This window comes from Colobus angolensis, unplaced genomic scaffold (genome assembly GCF_000951035.1).
Source record: "Colobus angolensis palliatus isolate OR3802 unplaced genomic scaffold, Cang.pa_1.0 Scaffold311, whole genome shotgun sequence".
NCBI lineage: Eukaryota > Metazoa > Chordata > Mammalia > Primates > Cercopithecidae > Colobus > Colobus angolensis.
The window spans coordinates 3,035,410-3,062,987 of NW_012116389.1; the positions used below are offsets into that span (position 1 = coordinate 3,035,410).

Here is a 27,578-nt window from a genome sequence, read left to right on the forward strand (position 1 = left end):
TGTATTTTTAGTAGAGATGGGGTTTCACTGTGTTAGCCAGGATGGTCTCGATCTCCTGACCTTGTGATCCACCCGCCTCAGCCTCCCAAAGCGCTGGGATTACAGGCACGAGCCACCGCACCCAGCCAACATTTATATAAAATTTTAAAACATACAAAGCAGTGTCATATATTATTTACTAGTATGTGCACGTGTATTACATGTAGTAAACTCTGAAGAATGTGTGAGAGCAAGATAGGTTACTTCTAAGGGGCAGGCATATCTGTAGACTTTCAGCTGTATTGGTGATGTTTATTTTCTAAGTTGAGTGGTGGGTACACAGGGGTTCATTGTAATGTTCCTTTTTTCCCCCCTTATATCTTAAATATTGCATAATAAAACTTTTAAAAAGCTATTAAAAAAGGAAAAGAAAACCACTTGGGAAGATGTTCACCAGTCTGATAAATGATTACCGTGTGTTGGTGAAGTAGGCTTGGGTGGAGTTCATGGGTAACATTTTCATTTTCATTATTTATAGTTATTTCAGTTCATATTGTGTGATGCGTGATTGAAATATAGAATTGCTATTTTTAAAAAATGGACAGGTGTCTTTCTGTTAATGTACTATTAGTTTATCATGCCGAAAGTAGTCTGATTTTTCACAAATGTTTACTAAAATGAGCATACACAAAAATTAAAATCAGACATTATATTTTGAGATGTTACTAAATAAAAAAACTTTCTTTTTTTTTTAAATAAGTGTTTTATAGTATGCTGGTCCTCTGCCTTGAGAATTCGCTGAGGAATTGTCTATTTTATTATTCTTTTCAAAAAATCAGATTTGGTTTTACTTATCAACTATGCTTTTTGTTTTAGATGTCTTTTTTGTCTTTATTCTTTCTAGGATCTTTGAGGTTTTCTATTTTTTAATAGCATCATGTATCGAAAGCTTATTTCTGTGTGTCTTTGATTTCTAACAAATGGTTTATTAATGCTATTTAGAAGACAATTTGGCAATATCTGATGTGTACATCTTTAACTTGAATGCTGTGTGATTTGATGTTATATGATGCCCTCTCCCAGAATCTTTGAGGACGTCCTAGGGGTTTCACTCTGCAGTTGTTGTTCATTGCTAAAATTTATCTTTGGTTTCTTATTTAACTGAAAGATTATTTAGAAAGGTGTTCCTTTTTAAAAATTCAAAATGGATAGATTTATTTTTCTCTTTGTCTGTTTTTTTAACTTCTAATTTTAGTACACTGAAGTTAATTTATGCCCAATTGGTTTCTGCTTTGGATACTATTTTTAGATTTTCTTTGTGGCTTGATACATGGTAATTCATACCATGGTGACTATTCTTTATGTGATTAAAATATTTGTATAGTTGGAGTTTTTATACATACTTAGGATTATGCATTATGCAGTTTGTTCCTTTGTACCCTTACATGTTTTTATTCTGACCTGTCATTTTCTGAGAGAATAATGCTAGCCTTCTATTCTGATCTGTGAATTTTGTAATTTAACCATTCTTTGCTTTATACATGGCGTTGTCAAGCTTTGATTGGCAATAAAGATGTTAAAAGTTTCTAATATATTTTACATGATGAGTTATACCTTTTATCAATACAAAAGTATACTCTTTGATACATATTGCCTTAAAGTCTGTTTTGTCATTGCTTTAAATTTATCCCTTTTAAACAATAAAGGCATACTTCATTTTATTGTGCATAACTTTATTGCATGTCTCAGATCTTGCAGTTTTTTTGTTTATTTACATATTGAAGGTTACCACAACCCTTCATCAAGCAAGTCTCTTGGCATCATTTTTCCAACAGCATATGCTCACATCATGCCTCTCTGTCACATTTTGGTAATTCTCAAAATATTTTAAACTTTGTCGTTATTTATTTTTTATGGTGATCTGTGATCAGTGATCTTTAATGTTACTATTGTAGTTGTTTTGGAGTGCCAGACACAGCACCCATATAAGACAGCAAACTTAACCAATAAATGTTGTATGTGTTCCGACTGTTTCACCCACCAGCCATTCCCCCATCTCTCTCTCTCCTTGGGCTTCCCTATTCTCTGAGACACAACAATATTGAAATTAGGCCAATTAATTACAGTGGCCTCTGGGTGTTCAAGTGAAAGGAAGAGTGGTACATCTCTCACTTTTAAGTCAAAAGCCGTAAATCAATAAGCTTAGCAAGCAAGACATGGTGAGCCAAGATAGACTGAAAGCTAGGCTTCATGCACCTAACAGCCAAGTTGTGAATGCAAAAGAAAAGTTCTTGAAGGAAATTAAAAGTGCCACTCCAGTGAACACATGAATGGTAAGAAAGTGAAACAGCCTTATTGTTGATATGAAGAAAGTTTTAGTGGTGTGGGTGAAAGATCTAGCCAGCCACAATATTCCCTTAGGCCAAAGCCTAATCCAGAGCAAGGCCCTAACTCTCTTCAGTTCTCTAAGGGTGAAGAGAGGGGAGGAAGCTACAGAGGAAAAGTTTGAAACCAGCAGAGTTTGGTTCATGAGGTTTAAGGAAAGAAGCCATCTCCATAACATAAAAGTACAAGATGAAACACCAAGTGCTGATGGAGAAACCAGAAGATCTAGCTAAGGTAATTGATGAAGGTGGCTCCACTGAACAACAGATTTTTGATACAACTAAAACAGCCTTCTATTGGAAGAAGATCCCATGTAGGACTTCCATAGCTAGAGAGAAGTCATTGCCTGGTTTCAGTGCCTCAAAAGGTAGGCTGACACTCTTGTTATGGGTAAATGCAGCTGGTGACTTAAAGTTAAAGCCATGCTCATTAACCATTCAGAAAATCCTGGGGCCATTAAGAATTAAGTCAAATATACTCTACCTGTGCTCTGTAAATGGAACAACAAAGCCTGAATGACAACACATCTGTTTACAGCATAGTCTACTGAATTTCTTAAGTCTACTGTTTGAGACCTACTACTCAGAAGAAAAGATTCCTTTTAAAATACTACCACTCACTGACAATGCACCTGGTCACCCAAGAGCTCTGATGGAGATGTACAAGGAAATTGATGATGTTTTCATGCAGATAACACAGCATCCATTCTGCAGCCCATGGATCAAGGAGTAATTTCGACTTTCAAGTCTTACTGTTTAAGAAATGCATCTTGTAAGGGTATGTCTGCCATAGGTAGTAATTCCTCCAATCCATCTGGGCAAAATAAGTTGAAAACCTGGAAAGGATGCACCATTAAGAACATTCGTGACTCATGGGAGGAGATCAGAATATCAACATTAAGAGGAATTTGGAAGAAGTTGATTCCAACCCTCATGGATGACTTTGAGGGGTTCACAGTCTGTGGAGGAAATAACTGCATATGTGGTGGAAATAGGAAGATAAATAGAAAGGGAGCCTGAAGATATGACTGAATTGCTGCAGTTTCATGATAAAACTTGAATGGATGAGAAGTGGCTTCTTAGGGATGAGCAAAGAAAGTGGTGTTTTTTTTTTTTTTTAATCTTAATGTTTTGAAATCCATGAACGCAGGTGAAGAAATGGTTTCTTAAGATGGATTCTATCAGTGAAGATGTGGTGAACGTTGTTGAAATGACAACAAAGGATTTAGACTATTATGTAAACTCACATAGTAAGTTTGATAAAGCAGTGGCAAGGTTTGAGAGAACTGACTTCAGTTTTGAAAGAGGTTCTGCATTTCTACTGTAGGTAAAATGCTGTCAAACAGCATTACATGCCAGAGATAAATCTTTCATGAAAGGAAGAATCACATGATGCAGCAAACTTCATTGTTGTCTTATTTTAAGAAATAGCCACAGCCATGCCAACCTTCAGCAACCATGACCCTGATAAGTAAGCAGCCATCAACATCAAGGCAGGAACTTCCACCAGCAAAAAGATTATGCCTTGACTCATTGAAGGCTCAGATGATTGTTAACATTTTTTAGAAATAAGTTTTTTTTTTAAATTTCTTTGAGACTGAGACTCCCTCTGTAGCCCAGGCTGGAGTGTAGTGGCATGATCATAGTTCGTTGCAGACTTGAACTCCTGGGCTCAAGCAGTCCTCGCACTTCAGCCTCCTGAGTAACTGGGACTACAGGCGTGCACCACCACATCCAGCTAATTTTTAAAGTTTTGTAAAGATAGGGTCTTGATAAAGTTTTTTTGTTTGTTTGTTTGTTTTTTTAATTTTTTGCCCGTGACACAGCCCCAGGAGATTCTGAGAACATGTGCCACTCGTAAAGTATTTTTAAATTAAGGTATGTACAGTATCTTTTTTAGACATAATGATGTTGCACGTTTAATAGACTACAGTATAGTATAAAGGTAACTTTTTATGCACTGGGAAACCAAAAATTGCGTGTCTCGCTTTATTGCAACATTCGCTTTATTTCAGTGGTCTGAAACAGAACCCACAGTATCTCCGAGGTACGCCTGTGTATAGCAGTATTTCATGTCTAATCTATGAATCAGTCTTTGAATAGGTGAATTTGATTTATTTATATTTAATATTACTAGAGTGTTCGGACTTGTCCTGTCTTATTTTGTGGTTTTCATTTGCCTTATTATTTATTATCTTTTCCCATATTTTGTTAGATTATGCAAGCTTTCTTTGCTCTTTCCCCCACAGTGGTTTGCACGATGTGTAATCTGTTTCTTTTTGTGTTGGTGTCCACTTTTAATGTCTAGATTTCACATTATTTCTCCTACCCTACAAATAAGAATCAGTTTGTTTTTACTTCTTTTTTGGTTAATAACATTCTTGTTTGCTTGTCTGTAATAAATACTTTCTTTTTACTTAATTTTATGAATTTCTTGGCCTCCCTGTCCCTTTCTTGGATTATTTTTATTTTACTTTGTTTTGTTTTTAACCCTTTCAGAGAGGATTTTTGAAAAATTCAAGTCCTTGTGTGTCTAAAATGTCTTCACATTTGAATGCTAATTTGACTGGATATAGAAATATATATTCAAAATCATTTTTCTCCCAACTTTGAAGATACGTTTTTCAGATATTTTTGTCATCTTTTTGCTTTTAAAGTTGTTGGTGAGAAGTCTGATGAAAGACTAATTTTCTTTGTAGAACTACATTTCATTAGTTCAGTGGAGCATATTTTGTTTTTCTTATTTTAACAGTTCCGAAAGTGCTTCATTAAGCAGGTTTTCTTGGGTGCTGCTGCTTCTGTTTGATGAACTTGGTTCCTCTCTCATTTTTCCTTCGTTCTTGGGGGTGTTCATTGTTTGTTCATCTCTGTTTTTGAGATCTCCAGATACTTTGCTGTGAATATGATATCTGAGTACTCTAGGGGATATGGGAGAGGAGCAGGGTCATACAGCTGACTGGGGAGCGCTGGTATCTGGTCTTAGTATTTGTCAGGGTGTTAATACACCTCTTGGACACCATCCCTCTCTCTCTGTTCCTAATGTCCACAATAGAGAGGAACATCCTCAACTTGATAAAGAGAATCTACAAAAATCCTGAAACACATGTCTGCGTGGACATGCTTGGTGCTAGTGTAGAATTATAAGGTAGGAAATTAGTCCTCAGTTAATCCTTCTAATGGTTGTCTGGGTGCAGTTCTTTCCTGTTTCCAGTGTGCATCATCTAGAAAAAAGCACCACAGAAGCCCCTGCTAGCTGGATTTTGGGGCTCTGGTTTCTTCTTTCAGTCTGATCCTACCTGTCTTCTACTGTTTCTTTCATATCTAGGGATTTGGAAAGAGGAAGGGTAGCTAGATCATGCTCATGCACTATTGATTCAGTCAGCTCTCTGAGCTTTCAAGAATGTATATTAAGTTGATTTCACAGAGTCAGAAAGGATGGCGGGGGGAAGAATCTGTGGGAAAAATTCTGGAATCTCTCATTGCAGTCTGTGGAATTACTGTGGTAGAGTGCAGTGCAGTGGTGTACACCGTGGAGAACTCATTGCTGCGTGTCACATCAGGTTATACAGTGGAAGAAGAGACAGGGCAATGAACCTGTGCCTGCTGGGCCAAGACAGGTGTAATGTCTTTGCTCTGAGCGACCAGGCTCTGCTGAAACTGATGGATGCGTGGCTGCTTGTCCTGTGGGGTGGCCTGCTTGTAGTGAGGTTCCAAGTGAATTTCTTGATAAATAAAGGTTTTGTCAGAGCAGCATTAGGAAAGAACTTACTCTTTAAAAAATTGTACTTTAAAATTTTCTTCATTATTATAGGAACTCTAAAATGGGAAAATTGTTTCTTAAATAATGGATTCACAGCTTTTCAGTAATTGTAAAACCCTGACATTATTTATGACCTTTTTCTAGTTTCCTGAAAATTCTTATTTTCAAGTTAAAATGAATTAAATTTGGTATTGAGAACTTCATCATCTCACCTAAGGTTTGGAGTCTTCTAGGATATTACAGATCTGGATTTAAAAACCTTTATGTTAGGTGTTTCCTAGTTTATAGACTATTTCAAAGATGAAATATTCAGTCTCTGCATTAATTCTTACTACCAATTATGCAGTAATCAATGAAAGCTGAGTTACTGGAAACATGGCTCCATATGGATACAGTGCAAATGTTTGGATTTAGATTAAGTCTTGAATATGCACAAAAAGCTTATATACATTCTCGACAACATTTCTCATTTGCAGTTCAGCATTTAATGGAAGTTGTTTAGAGTCATGGAGTGTGTCCTCATACATACTGGTGTGTAAAAAACTAGACATCTTTTCTTTATACTCTGTGTTTTGTCCTACATTAAAATATTACTCTTTGCCTGCTCTACCTAAACAAGGAATAGAGAGGAACATCAACTTTTTATATGAAGAGAATCTACAAAAACCCTGCAGATAACATCCTACTTAATGGTGAAAGACTCAAAGCTTTCGTCCTAAGTTGAGAAACAAGGCAAGGATGTACACATATCACTTTTACGCAACATAGTACTGAAAGTTATATAAAGATGGGAAAAGAAGAAATAAAACTCTCTCTGCTTTCAGATGACGTGAATGTGTACATAGACAATCTCATGGAATCTACAGAAAAATTCCTAGAATATCAAATGAATTCTGCAATATCACAGGATATTAGATCAACACAAAATCGATTGCTTTTCTACACTGATAAGGAACATGTAGAGACTGAAATGTAAAGTCATGCCAAAGAAAGTGAAATACCTAGATACACATCTAACAGAACACATCTAACGAAAAAATAATATTAGTGATAGAAATCAAAGAAGGCCTAAATAAATGGAGAGACATATGTTCATGAATTGGAATACAACATAGTACAGATGCCAGTCTTCCCCAAATGGATCTATAGGTTTAACATAATTCCTGTCAAAACTCTGCAGGGCTTTTATAGACATAGACAACATTATTCTAAAATGTATCTGGAAAGGCAAAGAACCTAGAATAACTAAAACAATTATGAAAAGAATAAGGAGAGAAATCACTACCACAGACACTCTGAAAAATAGTTTGACAGTTTCTTATAAAAGTAAATATGCTCTTATAAAACTAAATATGCAGTTGCATTACTGGGTCTTTGTCCCAGAGAAATGAATACCTGTATTCACAAAAATCTGTACATGGATGTTCATAGCAGTTTTATTTATAATAGCCATAAACTGGAAACAGCCCAGGTGTTATCCTTCAACATGTTAATTGTTATACTGTGGTGTATTCATACCATGGAATACTGTGCAGCAATAAAAAGGAATAAACTATTGATACAACAACTTGGATGGATTCCAAGGGGCAAAAACAATCATCTCAGGTTGCATGCTATGTAATTCCATTTATAAAATTCTCTTGATATGACAAAACTGTAAAAATGGAGAACAGATTGGTGGCTGCCAGGAATTAGAGATGGTGGTAGGTGGTGTGCATGTAAAAGATAGCATGAAGGAGCCTTGTGGTGATAGAGCACTTCTGTGTCTGGTGGTTATACAAATCTCCACATGTATAGAAACTACATACACAAATACATGTGAAATGATGAAATCTGAATAAGCTCTGTGGACTGTACCAATGTCAGTTTCCTAGTTTTGGTATTTTACTATATTTAAGCATGATGTTACTGTTGGGGGAAACTGGGTGAAGAGTACATGAAACTTACCTGTCCATTTGTTTTGTTGGCCACTCTTGTGAATAATCTGTAATTATTTCAAAATGAAAAGTTTGAATATAGATACGGATTATTCATTAACTGGAAGGCAAGTATCCCAGTGTGGGTGTTTCTGACTTACTGTGTAGTGTGGTTTTCGTTTTTAGCAGTAATGCCTGATGATGGTCTGGGAATGAAGGTCGATACGACAGAAACACACTATATTTTGCAGTGTGTTGCATGCTAACAAATGTCAGTCTTACACTGGTATTTTTATTTTTAAAAAATAAATATAAAATCAGATAATCAGCTGAAAAATTATCTCTACTGAGGTGAGAGCATTTACCCCTCACCATGTTAAAAGTATGTACTTGTATTTTAGAGCACTGATTCTTAACTTTTTCTGAGTCATAATGCCTTAAAATGTTCCATAATGAGGAAGGATATAGACTTATCTTAGAATTGCATCCTTAAGCATCTTTATTTATTTGGCTTAACTTACTACATGTAAAGAACATTTTAAAATCCAGTATGCATTTAAAAATTGCTATCTCTGGTCTATCTGAAATGAATTGCCTTGTCTTGTGAAAAGGTAAATTAATAAAATATAAATTGAGACATTCTTTATAGCTATTAACTTACTGTTTCTTATCATTTGTATAATATGCCAGTTTTTGGAAATCTTGACATAATCAAGCCAAGAGGTGTACTTAAGACTGTAATTTCTTTCTGTCTATCCTAGTCTGTGATAAAATAGCTCCTCAGTAGACTCTTTCCTGTAAAAGAGTCTTTTAGAGAATTTTGGAAATGGGTGTCCACCAAAAGAGTTGTGATTGTAGCATTATGTATAATGTTAAAATGTTTAAATATTTTTTAAAGGATTACTCCTGCTTGTAAGATAGTACAGCCTAAGTAAGCCGTAAAACCTTTTGATAAAACTTTGAACTATTTCAGAAGGACATAAATGAAGTCAGGCCTGGTAGTGTGTGCCTGTAGCTACTCAAAAGGCTGAGGTGGGAAGATTGCTTGAGCCCAGGAGTTCAAGGCCAGCCTGGGCAACATAGTGAGACTCCATCTCTTAAAAAAAAAAATTTTTTTAAATGGTCATAAATGAATCAGAAATTTTCTCTTTGGTTTATAAATAATCTGCAGTTATAGCTGTGTGTGGTGGCAAACACCTGTAGTCCCAGCTACTCAGGAGGCTGAGACAGAAGGAAGACCACTTGAGCCCGGGAGTTCCAGGCTGTAGTGTATTATGCCGATCGGGTGTCTGCACTAAGTTGGACATTAATATGGTAACCTCTCGGGAGCCAGGGTTACCTCTAGGCTGCCTAAGAAGAGATGAACTGGCCCAGTTCGGAAATGTAGCAAGTTAAAACTCCTGTGTTGATCAATAGTGGGATAGTGCCTGGAAATAGCCACTGTGCTACAAGCCTGGGCAAGGTAATGAGGCCCCATCTCTTAAAAACAAAAAACAAGCAAACAAAAACTGCTATTGTAAGTTATACAGGAATTGGTAACACTTTTTATTTCAGATTCCAGAGATGCTATTAATGTATTTACTTTTATAGTCCTTCCCAAGTGGCACCAAATTTGAATGTGTAGTTTCATTTCCCATTTTAAGTTATTGTTTATTAGAAACAAATGTTTTAGTAATGTTTCAGTTTTTCGGAGGACCTTCTCTTCCCAGAGGCAGAATTTAACTTTTATATTACTTACTCTTGTACTATTTACCATTTGGATATACAGGCCCTGATGAGTTCTAGATTAGAAGACATTAGGCTTGTGTCACAGGGACCACTCCTGACTGTGGAGTTTGGGATTATCCATTTTAAAGGGATGATTTGTGCCTCTTCTATGGTTAGGAAAAGAAGTTTGATCTTCTTTAAAGTAGCACCTCAGTAAGTTTTATTAAAAATAATACCTGCATGGATAAGTGTGTGCCTTGCAGCCTGGGGCCCAGGTAAAGTCACTAGAGTAATACTAAAATTGTCAAGAAATGAACAACGTATCCATAGAAATGTAGCACACACCTTCCATAACCCAGCTGCCAAGTGAAATGTCACAGACTCTGAAAGATACTTTATGCATCTGTAATGTTATCACTTGTCATATAAAACCAGAAGGAAAAAATGAAAATCTTTTCCTAAGCTTCCTGAAATTTCACATGCCTGTAAGAAACAGAGATTTCTGAAATCACAATTAAAAATTGATCTGGCAGGCCGGGTGCAGTGGCTCAAGCCTGTAATCCCAGCACTTTGGGAGGCCGAGGCGGGCGGATCACAAGGTCAGGAGATCGAGACCACGGTGAAACCCCGTGTCTACTAAAAATACAAAAAATTAGCTGGGCGCGGTTGCGGGCGCCTGTAGTCCCAGCTACTCGGGAGGCTGAGGCAGGAGAATGGCGGGAACCCGGGAGGCGGAGCTTGTAGTGAGCCGAGATTGCGCCACTGCACTCCAGCCAGGGAGACAGAGCAAGACTCTGTCTCAAAAAAAAAAAAAAAAAAAAAAAAAAAAATTGATCTGGCATAAACCCTCTGTAAATAAAAAGTATTTAGAATTAGTAAAGATTCTTGAGCATGAGATGTTTATGGGAAGTAGTCTATAGGTACCATATAGGTGGGGTTTTCAGTCATATAAAAGTGAGCAGACTGAAAAATATGATAGAAATTATTTATGTGGTTTTTATTTTCTCCACTGATTTTTAGCTGTGGTACTTATTGTTCTCACTGTGTTATAAGGCTCAGATCAAACAAAATATATGTTGATACAAATGTATAATTTATTCTACTTTAGTGGTAGGGTAAGATTTAAACTGATGGCTCTCAGTGGTCACCATCCATCAGTTTCACCTGGGGGAGATTTTTCAAAAATAACTATGTTGCCTGGGCCCCACCCCCAGAGATTATGATTCAGATTTACATGGCTTAGGCTCACATTCAGAAGCTTCCATGCAATTCTAAAAGCATCCAGCCTTGCCTACCGCTTTTAACCTATAGAATCAAATATTTCAGATATTAGTGGAAAAAGATATTTTCAACATTTTAAATTCTGATGTTCTTTAAAAATTGTTTTTAAGTTTAAAGAGTAAAAGGGAATATTTCTTTTTTGACGTTAATAATTGGAGCTTAATTTTTTTTCTTCTTCCCTGCCTCCCATTTTTAATCACTGTCTGCTCATTTAGGGATAAGTGAAAACCACATTTTAGACCCCTTGGAAAGTTTTTCTGATGTGTGTCCTCAGAACCAGTGTCTGAAACTTCAAGCTAGACCCTCCCCCACACACCCCCTTTGGAAACTCCTCTGCATTGATTGCTTGTCCTTTCCTCTTCCTTGAGGAGCCCAGAGACTGTCCTGCCTGCTTCCTTTCCACTGCCATTCCCTGGAGCTTCTGATTAGTGCCCCTGGTCCTCTGCAAGTCAGATTACCACACCGCCTTATTCCAACTCATTTTCTTGGGTTCATAGTACCTTTGCAGTTTTCTAAGGGCTCTTAGTGCTTTTAACTAGAAAGGGATTTTTTCATTTTGTTTGTTTTAAAAGGGTCCTTAGTGCCCACCCCCTTCCTCTAAAATCCTGTGTAAAATGACAAAGTTGTGCACAATTGATTATTGTAAGTTCTGGTGCAGGAACAAGAACAAAAACGAAAAGTTAATATTTATATATATTTCAAAGCAGAACTCATGCGCTGAATCTGGATAGTTTGTCTGAGCTTCCTAGTGGGGCTGACTGGCATAAATGTGTGTATTTTAGAAAGAAAACAAGAGAAAGGAGGGATTTTAGGAGCAGGTTTTCTTTCCTTTGTTTCTTCTACCACAGTTCTCTGATGTGGGAAGTTCCAATTGAGAGGAGGATCTGGGGCTTTGGGCAAGAGTATGTCGGGAATTACAGTGGGGAGCAGCTGTAAGGAGAGAATTCCTTGGGTCAGCAGACTAAGGTGGCAGTTTCAGGTAACCCCTACTCATAAGGAAAACAATGTTTACCCTTTCTTTGTACAATTCAAGTTGGATCATGTTATTTCTCTGCTGAAAACTATTTAGAGACCTTCCATTTCAGTCTGAATCAAAGCCACCATCCTCACTGTGGCCAACACAGCCCAAAAGATTGTCATCTCCATTTTTTCCCAGACTTCCCTCTCACTACCTTCCCAGTTGCTCCCTCAGCTCCAGCCACGCTGTCTCCTTGCTGTTAGGCACACTCCAAGCTTGGTCCTACCTCAGGGCCATCCATCTCCCTCTGCTGCCTAGCCACTCTTGCCCCTGATTTTCTTGCCTACATGTCACCCCTCAGCGAGGCCTCAGCTTCTCCAGAGGTGTAGGACCCCAGCCCTGCCTGTTCTCTTTCCCCACTTGACTTGCATCTCTGGGCTCTGTTACCTCCATTTGTGAAATGGGGTTCATAGTTCCTGCCTTTACGATTGTTGAGGGGATTAAAAGAATGAATATAAGTAAAGTACTTAGCATAATGCGAGACACAAAATTAACCCTCAGTCCATCAGATGTCACTGTCTCAGTGCTGCTGCTTTGGGAAAAATCACAGGATGCTTTATGTTTCTATGGTGTTGCTGCTGTGGTCCCAGAGGGACACTTAACATTAGACCCTGGCCTCATTTTCCTTTCCTGCCTCTTTCTCAATGTGAGAGGAAGTGTATCCGAGATACCCTTGTCCCCTTTGGAAATTTGTCCTCGGGAATTTCTGAAATGTTGGCTGCCGTGGGAAAATGGGGAGGAAGGGCAGGCCCGGGACCTTTGCTCTTGTGTTTTTCTCACATGTTGTTTTTAGTTGTATTTAACTTTCAGAATGTTATTCATATTTAGGGAATAGGTTAACTTCTAAAGTATGGATTTTTATTTCTTTTTTAAAATGTTAGATAAGAAACGACAGTCTTGGTGTTTGATAGCAGGTTAGTTTCTTAGAACTTCAGAAGGGCTTTTCAAAACACTCAAAACAGTAGCTATTTTAGTACAAAAATACATATGGAAACTGAATCAACTTACATTCACCTTAGGTCATAACATGAGAAACCTTTAGGGAGTTGAAAATACTAAATTTTCTTTTTTCTTTCTTTCTTTTTTTTTTTTTTTAAAAAAAAACTTATTGAGGTAAGAAATGTATGCCTGTTGAAGAAGAAAGATAAGTTTGCAATACAAAAAATTAGCAGTTAGAGCAAACTTTCTAACACAATAAATTTGGAATCCTGTTATTTGCATTGCATGTTGCTGAACAGACAACTCTAAAAGTTATTTCAGTGTTTTAGAATGTACTAAAGAATCGAGCCGGGTGCGGTGGCTCCACACTTTTAATCCCAGCACTTTGGGAGGCTGGGGCAGGTGGATCACATGAAGCCAGGAGTTTGAGATCAGCCTGGCCAACCAGATGAAACTCTGTCTCTACTAAAAATATAAAAATTAGCCAGGCGTGGTGGTGCATGCATGTACTCCCAGCTACTCAGGAGGCTGAGGCAGGAGAATCACTTGAACCTGGGAGGCGGAGGTTGCAGTGGACTGAGATCATGCCCCTGCACTCCAGCCTGGGTGACAAAGTGAGACTCTGTCTCAAAAAAAAAAGAAAAAGAATCGGTTTGTTTGTTTATACGCAGGCTGCTATGCTTGATCACTCTCTTGTGCTCACTGAGAGGGACCAGGTGGGACCAGTTAGTGACCGGTCTCAGTTCCTGGGGAATCCCTGTCCCAGCACGTTATCAAGTTGTATGTGTGGTCATCAGGTTGATCTATTAGCCTTAAATAGAGTTGTAATAAGAAATTATTTCTTTTTTTTTTTTTTTGAGACGGAGTCTGGCTCTGTCGCCCAGGCTGGAGTGCAGTGGCCGGATCTCAGCTCACTGCAAGCTCCGCCTCCCGGGTTCACGCCATTCTCCTGCCTCAGCCTCCCGAGTAGGTGGGACTACAGGCGCCTGCCACCTCGCCCGGCTAGTTTTTTGTATTTTTTTTTAGTAGAGACGGGGTTTCACCGTGTTAGCCAGGATGGTCTCAATCTCCTGACCTAGTGATCCGCCCGTCTCGGCCTCCCAAAGTGCTGAGATTACAGGCGTGAGCCACCGCGCCCGGCAGAAATTATTTCTAGTGTAAAGTGTCTAATTTAATATTTTTAAAATTTTAATTTAGATTTTAAACTCTGAAACCCAAGAAAAAAATTATAGGTTCTCAACCTTTGTGATATTGTGTCTGGTGAGTAGGAAAACAACACCTTTTAGAGTGAGACCCTCTTCATAGATATATCTAAATCTCAGCACCTGGGATGCAGCCAGGCACAGAGTAGGCATACTATTTTGCTGGGTAAAAATAAAAGGGGGGCTGTGGATGGCTAAAAAAGGAGGATGATGAAGTTAGGAGAACACATGCCCTGATTGCCCTTTCTCTTTGGAATTGGATGGGGCAGTGCCAAGCCTGCCTCAGTCCAGATGGCTCACTTGTCCCCCTTGCTCAATAGTAAAGTCCTTGAGAGAGGGGACTGTGTGTTTGTTTATATTTTGTCAGTGTCCTGTCACCTGGCAAACATGACAAGCTCTTAATGTTTATTTAAATTAATAAATGTTACAGAGATGAACCAAGGAAATGAAGATTACATTAATTGTGGTCACCCTCTGTGGCTCTTCCTGATTTCTTTGCTCATGTCGTAATTCCTTTTCTTTGCCTTATGTATATTTAATGAGTCCTAGACTCTTAGAGGACCCAGTGAAGGCTGTGGTTCCTGTCTTCAGAGAGATACAAACATACATTTTGGGTTAGTTTCAGAGGTGTTTGTTGAACACTGTGAAGCCTTTTCTGGATCTGATCTTGCAAGCTTATGAGGTTGAGTAAAAAGCGGACCCACAACTATTTGGATGAACACAAACAGTTTTGAAATAAGCTTTGGAACATAAAATACACGTGTAAAATAGTGTTCTTATTTTTGTGCCTTTGAATACGTGACTCATTCATCGTTGTTTTATATACTTGATCTCCCATTTTCCCTAGTGTGTTTCAAATTTCATAGATATGACTTGAGTAGGAGATTGTAATGGAAAATTGGAGGTAAGGTTATAAATGGATCTGTTTCCAAAGAAAACATCAAGTCATTGGGTACAGTGTTCTTTTTATTTCCTAAAGTCAAATAGACTTGTAGATGTTTGGTATATTTTATATGGTTTTCTTAAAAACCCATTTTGTATAACAGAGTTTGTATGTAGCAACTCTCCACTGACATTTGGAGGCCCTTGTTAGAGTTTAAAAGAGACTTAACATGGATTGAGAGCTCCAGTAGATGGAAGGATGCCCCTGAGATGGTGTCACTGATTCATCACCATGTTCTAGGCTGTGATTCTCAGCTTTGTATTCAGTAGTGATTAGTTTCTAGAGGACTGAAACTGGCTTAACAAAGTGTTTTGTGTATATACTAATGTATACACTAGAACACCCATCAGTTGATTTACAATGAGACGTATTAAATGTTAGTCAGCACCAAGCTTGTATTCTTGTATCAGAGTGGCTGGGTTTTTTTTTTCCCCCAAATTTACCTACTTTCAGAGTTTTAATAAGATACTCTACCAAGAAAACCTGATAATTTGTGTATAATATACGTTGATTAGGTTTAATCATTTTTAGGAACATTTGTGATCCATTGAAACTCCTGAAGTCACACTTTTAAGATTCTTATATGGATTTTTGCTTAAGGTCTACAAAGGGCTCTTATGACTTCGAATTTCAGCTCATGTATTCCTGTTATTCCCAAAGCTTTTCACAAGGCTTTTTTTTTTTTTTTTTTTTAAAGTTATTATAGCAGAACCTTCATTTGGCTGAAACCCATTATGTTCCACCTGGAGACAGAAGATTCACTTGGTTTTAGATTAGTTCTAGTTTTGTACTCAGTTATCAGTTTGTGAGGTACCTTGCCCTCTATCCCATGCAAGGCTGTATTATCAATATCAGTAAACAACTTGATAAGAATCTTGGATTTACCATCTAGCTTCAGTATCAAAATGAATTTATTAATTAGTAGAGGCAAGAATAGAGAGAACTTGAGTGTTCCCTGACTTTGTAACCTTTGACTCTTCCAGCTGTTGTCAGGAGAATAAAGGGGGCAGCTTTTCATATGGTAAGGAGGCTTTCCAAAATTGTTTTTATGTTACTTTATATAAGATAAACAGTCTTCAAAATCCTTGGCTATCCGTGAATCTTACCAATTAGAGGACTGCCTATTGATCACTTACCAGTTTTTGAGTTGTCCTAAACCCAGCAGAGCACTAGGAAGCAAGCAAATAAGACTCCTGGCAGATGAAATGGACTGTCCGAAGTCCATGTACAAAGCTCATGTATTTTGCTGGTAGCTGTCATTCAGGGTCTCACTCAGACCCTAATTGAGTTAATTTTACGTATAATTCTAGCAAGTTCAGTAAATTCGTATTTCCAGCTGTCAGCTGATAGGTAACAGGGACCTCCTAAAGTCAGGTGCCCTGATTGATAGCAGCAAGATGAGAAAGAATCATGAAATCATCATCAAAAACTTAAAAAACGTGAAAAACACGGTATGCGCCTCTCCTTGCCACCTGAAGTTCAAGTGTTCTTGAACAGTGCTTCTGGGCACCTCTGGAGGTAAGGCAAGGCACCTACTTACCATGGAAGCAGCTCTAAAAGGAGAATCTTTCATGGAAGATAAGATGGAGGCATCTTTTAAAGCCAGGTGGTTACTTTCTGTGTGAATGAATGAACAGAGGTGAATTTTGGCAAGTCCCAGGACACAAAGTCCAGTGGTGCTGTCTCACCTAGGTCCCTTCATTGCCAACCTTTTAGGTTTCATTATGATTATATCTCAGCACCTAGCACAGTACCTGGCAAATAGTGCTGCCACACATTTGTTGAATATACATATCAGTGTCTGCTTTGTGGCTTTTTGGCATACAAACTGATGCCCCCATGGGCATCTCTGTATCTTAGCATGGTTCTTCAGCTGGTCATTCTGAATGATGCAGAAAAAAGAACAGGGTCTAATCATTTTAAATTCTTCCATTATTAGACAACATAAAAGGAAAATTAATAAATTGACTGGAAAAATTCAACATTTGGAGAAATTATTGATTTCTATGTATGTCTATATCAAAGTAAATTCCAGGTGATTTAAGGATTTGTATATGAGTAATTAAAAAAAGCGAATATTCATACTATCTTGGCCTTTCTAAGCAAGAGTCATAAGGAAAAGGGTAATAGCTTTGATTGCAGTTGATGGATGTAGTACACGTATTATTTGAAACAAAATTATAATGCAAACAAGTTGGGGCAATATTTGTAATACAGGAAATGGTTACTATTCTTAATGTAGAAAGAGTTCTTACAAATCAATGACAAACTTCCCTATAGACAAATGAAAAGAGAATTTATTAAAGAAGTGATATAACTAGCCAGTAAAAGAAGAAAAAGTTTAACCTTGCAAATAATTATTCAGGACTTAGTAGAAAAGCTACAATGATAGAGACTGTATTGGCAAAGGGTAGTCTGGTAGATCTGTGAAATTGAATAGAAAGTCCATAAATAAACCTACACATACGTGGCCAGTTGATTTTCAACAAAGGTGCTAAAGCAATTCAGTGGAGAAAGAGCTTTTTTTTCCAGCAATGCTGTGGCAACAGTTTGATATCCATATGCAATAAAATGAACCTTGATCAGTACCTCACGCCATTTGTAAAAACTCAATCTGTGTCATAGATGTAAATGTAAAATGGAAAACTATAAAACTTCTAGAAGAAAACATAGGGGATCTTTGCAACCTTAGCTTAGGCAAAGATATTCTGTACAGTACCAAGAGCATGACCCAAAAAAGAAAAATTATGAATAATTAACCAAAAAAGACATAATATGGCAGATAAGCACATGCAGATGTTCCACACCATTAGTCATTAGGGAAATGCAAGTTAAAACCACACCTATTAGAATAGCTAAAATTTTTTAAACTGACAATACCAAGAGCTGGCAAGGGTGTGAATGGAGCAATTGAAATGCTCGTACATTTCTGGTGGGAATGTAAAATTGTATAACCAGTTAGAAAAATCATTTGGCAGTTTCTTAGAAAGATGAACATACACTTACCCAGCAGTGGCCCAGCAAACTCACTCCTAGGTATTTACCCAAGATAAATGAGAATTTATGTTTATACAAAAGCCTGTACACACTTTTTTTGTGACTTTATTCATTACTGTCCCAAACTGAAATAAATTGTGGAACATCTACACAATGGAATACTACTCAGCCATGAAAAATGGTGACCTATTGATGTGTACAACAACGTGAGTGAATCTCAAATGCATTATTAAGAAAAACCAGACGGCAAAGACTACGTACTCTGTGACTCCATTTCTAGGCAAAACTTGCAAGGACACACAATAGCTGTGGTTGTCAGGGACTGGGCTTGGAGAAAGGTTGACTACAAGAAGTACAAAGGAAATTTTGGGGTAATACAGCTGCTCTGTATCTTGATTGTGGTATTTGTTACGTGACTGCATTTGTGAGAACTTGGAGAAACGCACCCTAAAAATGGTGAATTTTGTTGTATATACCTTAAAGAAATTGGGGAAAAAATAATCAGGTCAGTATACATTAAAACAGATCTTTATAATTTTACCTAATAGGCTAATAATAGTAAGGATTATCTATAGTGTTGGTGAGTAGGGGGCCCTCCCACAGGCTGCTAATAAATCTTACTGGTGTTAAATATGCACTACTTTCATAATCTGAAAAAAGTAGTGTTAATTTGAAAAACAAGAAATGTGTGGTTATATTTGAGAGAACTTTTCTAAAATTTTAATATGAAGGAAAATCTGAAAGTTATAATCCTACATGGAACCAACCAGGTTGTGTATTTATTGTAATTCCTAGAAAGATATACTGATATTTTTAAATACAGGAAAATTAATTGCATACATTTTAAAACCACATGTCTCATTTAGGTATTATGCATGGAGAACTAGCCAAAACAAGCGTTTCAAGAGCTAATATTTTGAATTTTGAAATTTGTTATATTAAATTTGCTATTTAAAGTTCATTTCTCTTTATTCTCAAATGAGGAAGTTAGTTTCCTGGCAAGCTTAAACATTTTAGAGAAACCTGCATAATGTGTCTTCTGTTAAAGGACATACCTTGCTTGACTTTTATCCCCAGTGCCCAGAAAGCTTTGTTTCATTAAACTTTTTTTTGCTTTTTGAAAGAGAACCCATTTTCTTAGCCTGCCATTTGCAGCAGGTGATTTTTATCAACTGGTGTTTTAATAGCTTGTATATTCGTCTTATGTTAGCACACCTCGGCCTCACACAAAAGACTGTGTTTTTAACATCAACTTAAGAAAACATCAAAATATTCCACTAGCTATCAAACTAAAACATTTAGTTGGTGGACACTCCAAATGTGTAAAATGCTAATTCATATAGGTCTCTAATCTAGTTGCATTTGACTGACTAGACAAATAGAATTGGACATTTTTAGATGTGGTACTAAATTTAAATGTTTCTTCTTTCTAGTTTGAAGTTAGGCATATACGCCTAAAATTGCATTGCATTTGTCATAATCTTGTGGGAAATTTGAAATGTGAAATCACTGCTTGAAACTAAATTTAAAAAGTCACTCTGTATCCCTGGTGAAGCAGTTCCCCCTTGGATGAGTATCCATATTGAAACTCAGCTAAGCAGCCATCAGAGGATTTGAACCAGGTCTCTCTGAAGCTTTAGGCCAGGCATGCTATTTTCATCAGGGCACACTGAAAGAAATCGCCCAAGTATGATGTTTTCGCCATCTTATCTTTCCATTTTCATTTGTAAAGTATTCTTCCTGAGTGGTACCAATAGCAGGTTTGTAAAATGATTTTATGAAGGAATGCTGAGTTGGTAGGGTGTCTGCTGCTTGTCTGGTTTGGATTTGTGTGAATGTGTGCATTCCCACAATATGTGATTGATAACACTTTGACTTTTTGAACTTTTTCTGTTTTACTTGAAAAAACAAGTTTCACAGGGCCTTAAACAGGTGACTGAAATAAACTGCAGCTTATCTTCACTGATTCATCCCACCACAGTCTGCTCTGAGCACTTCTTAGTCTCTTTTTCCTCTTACCTTTTTTTTTCCTTTGTGTGTGTGTGTGTGTGTGTGTGTGTGTAGGATTGGGAATAACCACCACCTTCCTCTGTACCCTAAAACTTTGCATCAGCTGCCTTTTGAGGGGTCCCCACAATATTTGCAGAACTCTTTAATTTCAGGTTTTCATTCAGCAAACTTCTGTTGAGCAGGCCCTAGCTGAGTGTAGACTAGTGCCTGCTCAACAGAAGGCCCTATTCTGCACTCAAGGAGCTCCAAGTAATGGCGGGAAATAGAATATCTGTAATCACAGCCCATTGTGATGATGCTGAAATTGTTAGGTAGCCCAGGTTTCTAAGTTGGAGGGCAGTGTGGGAATACCTTGGGGAAGATGAAGATCATTGGAGGATTTTAAGCACATGATAGAATTGGCAGTGCCTCCTTGATCTGGAAGTCAGAGGACCCTTAGAGTAGGGAGTCTGGAATGTCTTCTGAGTTTGTATTGTACTGACCAGGGTAGATGGGGAGAAATAAACTTGGGGGAAAAAATGATAAGCTTAGTTTTAGCAGCATTGATTTTTGAAGTCCCCAAGGGACATTTAGATGAATTAAGGTCTGAGAAAGGAGTGTTTTAAAGTAGGTATCAGATGATGGCATTCATTCTTTTTAGGGGGGAAAAAAAACCATTTCCCTGTTAAAACCTTGCTTCTAACTAAAGTACTGGTAAAACTAGGAATACTAGACATATCAGAAAACAGATCTAAGAAACTTGTGCAAGTTCTTCATTCCTCTTCTGTTTCTTTCTTATGCTATTCAGATGACCTGACTGTTTTCTACTTTTGGAATGCTTTCTAGTCATGTTCCTTAAAACTAACCACTGATCTTTTTGGAACAAGAAAGAATCATTAGTAACCAAAGCTCTACATAATTTTGAATGCAGACATGTAGTTCTTCTGTGTAAATAGAAATTCAGATGGATAAACGTGGGCAATTAGGTTTCTGAGTGTTGTGCAAAAAACAAAGGTCCTAGCTTTTATTATAGAACTCCTGGGACCTACACACTTCTGAAACAATACTTGCTATTCTAAGAAAGCATTGCCTTCTACATTAGTGTTAGGTCATATGTCAGTGGCTTGTGACCCTACTTGGAACTGAAAAGTGATTGCATAAATCCTGGCAGCTGTTAAGTGGTCTTGTAAAAGGTGCCCCTATTTTATCTGCTGTGGTTTCACAACATTCTACTTCTATTGCTTCTTTCATGATTTATGGCTATACTGATAACATAAAGCTATTAAAAGGAAAAAATAGAGGTTTCTACCTAAAACCCTTCTTCTGGTCTTCCCATTTTTATTATTTTCTAATCCTCCTCTTTTGTTGTATAGATAATTCACTTTAGAAATGACTTTTTAGGAAACCTCTCAGTAGTCCTGTAGTCCCCTCCCCACGCTGTTGGCATTTGCTTTTCCTCAGATGAATGATTAGCATGTTCTTTTACTCTGTTTTGTTTTCATTTTGATCTTAAACTCTACCCCAACCCTAGAAATAGCATAATTCAGTTATGTTATGACCTGCTGAGTGTTAGCCAGATGAGACTTCAGTGCGCCTTTCTGTGACCTCATTTCCAGCTAGCTCGAAGGCAACCAGTAAGGGGAAACTTGTAACTTCCACCCTTTATATTATCAAAACCTTCATTATCTCTTCACTCCTTCCTATAGTTCCATGAGTTGGGGTTTTGTTTTTTAACCAAGCCGATTACATTTATTAAATATTTCCTTTTTTTCATTTTTATTAACCAAGCACCTATAGCTGGGTCTGAAAGAAAAACATACACTTCAGATAGTCGTATCTATGTGAAATTTGATTCAGATGGTTGATGTTTGGTAACCCGTGGATCTTTAATGTGAATAGACAATTCCATTAACATTTTTTGGAAATGATTATAGCGTAAGGTCCCCTGTACATTTTGCTCCCTCACACCCCCATCCCCTATTTATGGTTTCAGTGATCTCTTGCAGTCTTAAGATCTCAAGCTGAGGCTGTGGTCTATACGTTAGGAGTTTGTAGTTTTGTTAACATGTTTTTTTTTTTTTTTTTCTTACGGAAAAAGATAACAAAATATTCTCTAAAATGAACGGTTTTTCTTTTTTCTTAAGAGATGGGGTCTGGCTATGTTGCCCAGGCTAGAGCACAGTGGCTATTCACAGATGTGGTTTAGCACACTGTGGCCTCAAATTCCTGGGTTCAAGTGGTCCTCCCACCTCAGTCTCCCTACTAGCTGGGACTGTAGGCATGCAGCACTGTTCCCGGCTTAAAATGCATGTTATATTAAGACAGATACCACTTCCCACCCCCATTTGTGGAGGAATATGGTGGATAATTTTTGTTGATGCCATTCTTAGTCCTATAATACCAGATGTCTAATTCTGGGGACCCAAGCTCCTGAATCATCACCTTTTTTTAAAAAAACCTCAATTACTAAGAATAAGAAGCTTTCCCTGTTTCTTCTCCCTCTCATCTCAAACCATGTTGGCTTTTTGCCTCCTTGAACTTACTGTCTGTTTCCCATATCTGTTTTGCTAATTTCCACTGGAGCATCCTTAGTGGCTTGGGAGGCTTGTAAGGACAGGGGCATCTCTCATTCATCTCTGTCTGCTAGGCCAAGAACAGTGCCTGCCACAGATGAAGCGGGCCAGGGCAGCAGCAGCCACCTTTGAATGTTTTCTCTGTGCTGAATACTTAGCATGGATTCTGTTTTAATTCATTTAATGCCCACAGTAGCTTTACAAGAAAGTAGATAACTATTAGTACTCCCGTTTTAAAGATTGGGAACACATTTTAAAATAGTTTGGCTAAAGTCATAGCACTCTGTTTAGTGGCCTGTTTTTATTCTTTCCTTTGGCCCTTGGGATGAAAAAGTAAAATTATTCAAAGACAAAAGTAAAGTAAGAAGAGAAATAAAAAGTCTGGAAAATAAATATGTGGAATAAATGGCCCCTTGAATAATCACATTGTCTCAGTGGGAGAGTCATTTGCCCTCTCTGAAACTTAGTTACCCTGCTGTTCTTTTCTAGTTTAAATGCTTCAAATTATGTCATTTAGCTTAGCCAACTACTTGACATAGAATTGTATTTCTAAGTTTTTCAACCTTTTAGCATGTCTATATTTAGAAATTATTTGAGCCTTAACTGGAAACTGCGGTTTTATGTTGCTTTTCTTCTTTTTTATTCTTTTAATCGTGTGTCACATCATAGCAAGCAGAGTGTGTTAAGGTGATTGGACAAATCATCCTGAAGAGAGAATTTCCAAATCATTGAACTTCTTGTTTGTGAGGCTAATCTTTAACAGAAAAAGAAAGTTTTCTTCAGTCAAACAAGAATGTTGGGTAATTGTTAGTTGATATTTATATTGTTCATTATATTTTTAAAACATTATTTTGAATAATTGCACTATCAGATACCCAGTTTGGCATGGACAAGAAGTAAAAAACCAAACTGGTTTATGCACAGTTATAGTATGAGATAGTACAGGAAATAATGTAATTAAACTCATTTTATAAAAGTTGATGTTTTGTAGGACTTATATGGAAAGATATATATTTTTTGTATTTCAAATACATATGTATTAGTAGTTAGGTATGATTATAAGTAGTCGTGTTAAACATTGTCAATATTTGAACAATAGAAGAAAAAGTTTTTAACTACCTGGATTTTTATTGTTTATGTATTTTCATTGTAAGCCATTTAAAATCATCCCCTATTTTGCCGTGGAGGGATAGCCAAGTATATATTATTTTTTAAACTTGGTAGGTTACCCTCCTTGTATAATGGACATAGTTGGAAAGGTGGGATTTACTTTACAGTGAATTTCTACAACATAACTTTTTGTAAATGCAGGACATATTGCAATAAAGGGAGAATAATTGTAATTGCCACTTGTTCACAGTGGTGGCTTGGGAGTTGGGACAAGTGACCCAAAATAGCAGGTTCAAGTGGTACAAAGAGGAGGATTTAAGTTAAACATCAACTGTATAAATGTCCTTTAAAAAAAATCTTAAGGTACTGCTAGGACTGGGGTTATAGATGCTTTTCACTGGCCATTTAAAGAATAGATGTGATTAGTCACCATTATTAAGATATGTTTGATTTTTGAATGGGAATGGCTCTCTGGATTCCAAAGTCAAGGCAAAGAAATGAAAGTGAGTAGAGTGGACTCCTGAGTGAGCTTGCTGTCCGGGGAGAGATAATGCGTGCATTCAAAAAGCAATGTCAAACCTCTTAGGGACACTGCAGAGCCAAGGGTTTGGACTGAATGATCCACAGTTCCCTTTCATCTTCATTTATGTAAATGTTTAATTTTAGTCTGTTTTTTTTTTCATCTGATTCATTAGTTTCCATCGGAGTATCCTTAGTAAAATTTATTGTACATATAGAAAAATCACATTGTGTGTAACTTTTGAGTTTCTGCCTTTGTGGCCAGTCTTTGTTTAGTTTGAACCAAGGAAAAGATATTTTATTAAGTTTTAATTATCTTGGGAAATAACATGGAACCTACATTATTTTGGGTGTTTTAAGTTTAAATGGAAACAGCAGTTGAATGTTAACAGATGTGATGACAAAGGCCATGTGGTCTGCCCTTCCATTCACTTTTAAGCCTTTTGTGGTCTAGAATACTTCTTGGATTGGTTTCTAATTATGTGAATGTTTATATTATCATGTCTGTTCTTTAGTTTCTGGAATGAATAAATGATTTGTGATGCCTTTCCTAAGTCCTTTTCATCTTAAAAATTTTTTTTCATCTGAACAAAAGATCATTTTCCCATATGATTGATGGGTTTGCTTTTTATTTAATGATGAAAGAGGTAAGGAGTTGTTTCTTACTGTCAGAGTTAGTCTAATGCTAGAGTTGAGAGGTCCTTAGATATCAGGTAGTCCAGCCTTACCATTGGTGCAGAAATGCCTTATGCAGAATTTTAGACAGATGTTTGCCCTGCCTTTGCTGGAATACTTTTAGTGATGGATAACTCACTGCCTTTTCTGGTATTGTAACGGCTCCATTGAGTAGTTCCCCATTTTTAAGCTGAAGTGTGCCTCTTGGTTACTTATACCTTTGGTCCTAGTTTCATCCTCTGGAGTAATACATAACCAGTCTTTTTCCTGATTGACTATATTGATGGCCATGTTTCTTTCCTCCTTGAGCTTTAATTTTCTTGCCTATAAAATGACATGAGTTACTTCACCTGGTTACTTCACTAGCATTGAGGTAAAGAACAACTTGAGATAATTGTGACCTTAGGCAAAATTCTTTTCAGATCTCAGAGTATTAATATTAGTTTTATTTCTGGTATATATTCTAATGGGAGAAACAGCAGTGTGTTATCTGTTGGCTTGGGCACCTGGATAGATACTTTGCAGTTGATGTTATTGCTATATTAACAAAGACATTAGTTTATCTCTTCATTGAACATTCATTGACCGTTCACTGTTTACTAGCACTTACTATAAAAACAGTGAAGAAGACAGACACCTTCCCTGCCCTATTGGGGCTTCTTTTCCTTCATGGATGTTTGTACTTTGAGATATAAATGCTTTTGACTGCTCAAGATAAAATATTATTGTTAGCCCACTTTTACTCTTAATGTTTTTGGTTTTCTAATTAGTCCAGTATTTAAAAGTATGTCTTTGATTTATAGATATTTGGAGTCTGGGAGTGATCCTTTTCATGTTGGTGTGTGGGCAGCCACCCTTTCAAGAAGCCAATGACAGTGAAACACTGACAATGATCATGGATTGCAAATATACAGTACCATCCCATGTGTCTAAAGAGTGTAAAGAGTAAGTAAAAAAAAAGTATGTGGAAACTTTAAGGACTCAGATTAAAACCAGAAGTTTTAATTGCATTAACATGTCAAGAAAATGTGAGAGGACTTCAAACATTCAAGCATCTGGGTTCATTTTAATTTTTGAATTTAGTATTTCTACTGTTGTTAAGAGTGTTTGGTGTGGGGGGGAGTGGTTAACCCCTGAATATGATCTGAAATTTAATATTAGAGTACAAAATGTATTCATCTATTTCTTATTCAAGAAATAATATTACATGCCTCTTCAGTCTTCAGGAGTGGCGGTTATTTCTCTTGAAGTGAAGAAATACCATGGGAACTACCTTTCTCTGCATGAGCAAAAAGCAAGATCACCTGGAATAGTTTTAAGTTCCAGAGAAGAGTTAGGGCATTTTCTTTCCTGAATAGACCATCAACACACTATTTTAGGGTTTACATAGTACGTCTCATAATTTTCTTCACACACGCCTCCTGCCAATTGACTAAAGCTGTTTAGGTTTATGCAACTATGGGAAGCCAGCAACAAAAAGTATACTCGATTATTTGGAATTTAAATTAGTACATAGTACTATGATAATGTGTAGTGAGAAATATAGTAATGGAATAGAACTGTTGGAAGTTCAGTATTTCATTGACATTGTAAGTGACATTTTTTTAATGACCTCAGCTGAGGTTATAGCCACTACTTAGAGGACTTTGCTGTAGAAACAGTTTTGAGTTTCTCCTATCAACTGGTAAGAAGGAAATCTGATTGCTTGAGGAATTTTTTTCTCTAAGTGAAGCCCCATCTCAGGTGGATGTTTAAGAGCTTAGGTATTCAAGGCTGAGGCGGGTGGATCACGAGGTCAGGAGATCGAGACCATCCTGGCTAACACGGTAAAACCCTGTCTCTACTAAAAATACAAACAATTAGCTGGGCGTGGAGGCGGGCGCCTGTAGTCCCAGCTACTTGGGAGGCTGAGGCAGGAGAATGTCGTGAACCTAGGAGGTGGAGCTTGCAGTGAGCCAAGATTGCGCCATTGCACTCCAGCCTGGGTGACAGAGTGAGACTCCGTCTCAAAAAAAAAAAAGACCTTAGGTATTCAAACTCTGGATTCAAATATTGACTTCTCCATTTACTAATGATGTCAGAGTGGTAGAAACTACCATATAAGGTTATTGTGAAAATTAAATGAATTAATATGTGTAAAGCTCTTAGCTCAGTCCTTAGCACATAGGAAACTATGAATATTGATGATGATTATTTTTATGACCTTACTGTTAACTATTCTCTACCCCAGGAAGCAGGGCAGCTGTCTGGGGGCATACGTTGTCTGCATGTTGAATGTTTGTGATTCATGTTATAATTCAAGGAGTATTTCCACAGCTTCTACTGAAAAAGCTTATTTTTATATTGATATATATCATTCAAATAAGTATACAGTGTATATCTAGTAAAATGAGTACCTATGTACCCCATTATCTAGCTTAAGAAGTAGAACAGTTCCTGGTGTCTAGTAGCTGTGTCTCCCTCCTAGAAGAATTATTTTTAATACTTATTGGGGCTGGGTGCAGTGGCTCACACCTGTAATCCCAGCACTTTGGGAGGCCGAGACAAGCGGATCACAAGATCAGGAGTTCGAGACCAGCCTGACCA

The 27,578-nt window shown here is 37.2% G+C and overlaps 1 protein-coding gene across 2 annotated transcripts in view; it reads left to right on the top strand.

The window, feature by feature from the left end:
• SNRK (SNF related kinase) overlaps nt 1-27,578 on the top strand; it is a 65,682-nt gene that overhangs the window by 17,255 nt on the left and 20,849 nt on the right. For both annotated transcript variants that reach the window (XM_011950975.1, XM_011950977.1), the window contains exon 4: nt 25,796-25,937. In XM_011950975.1, coding sequence (XP_011806365.1) covers nt 25,796-25,937 — 142 coding nt within the window. The remainder of the gene's footprint in view (nt 1-25,795; nt 25,938-27,578) is intronic.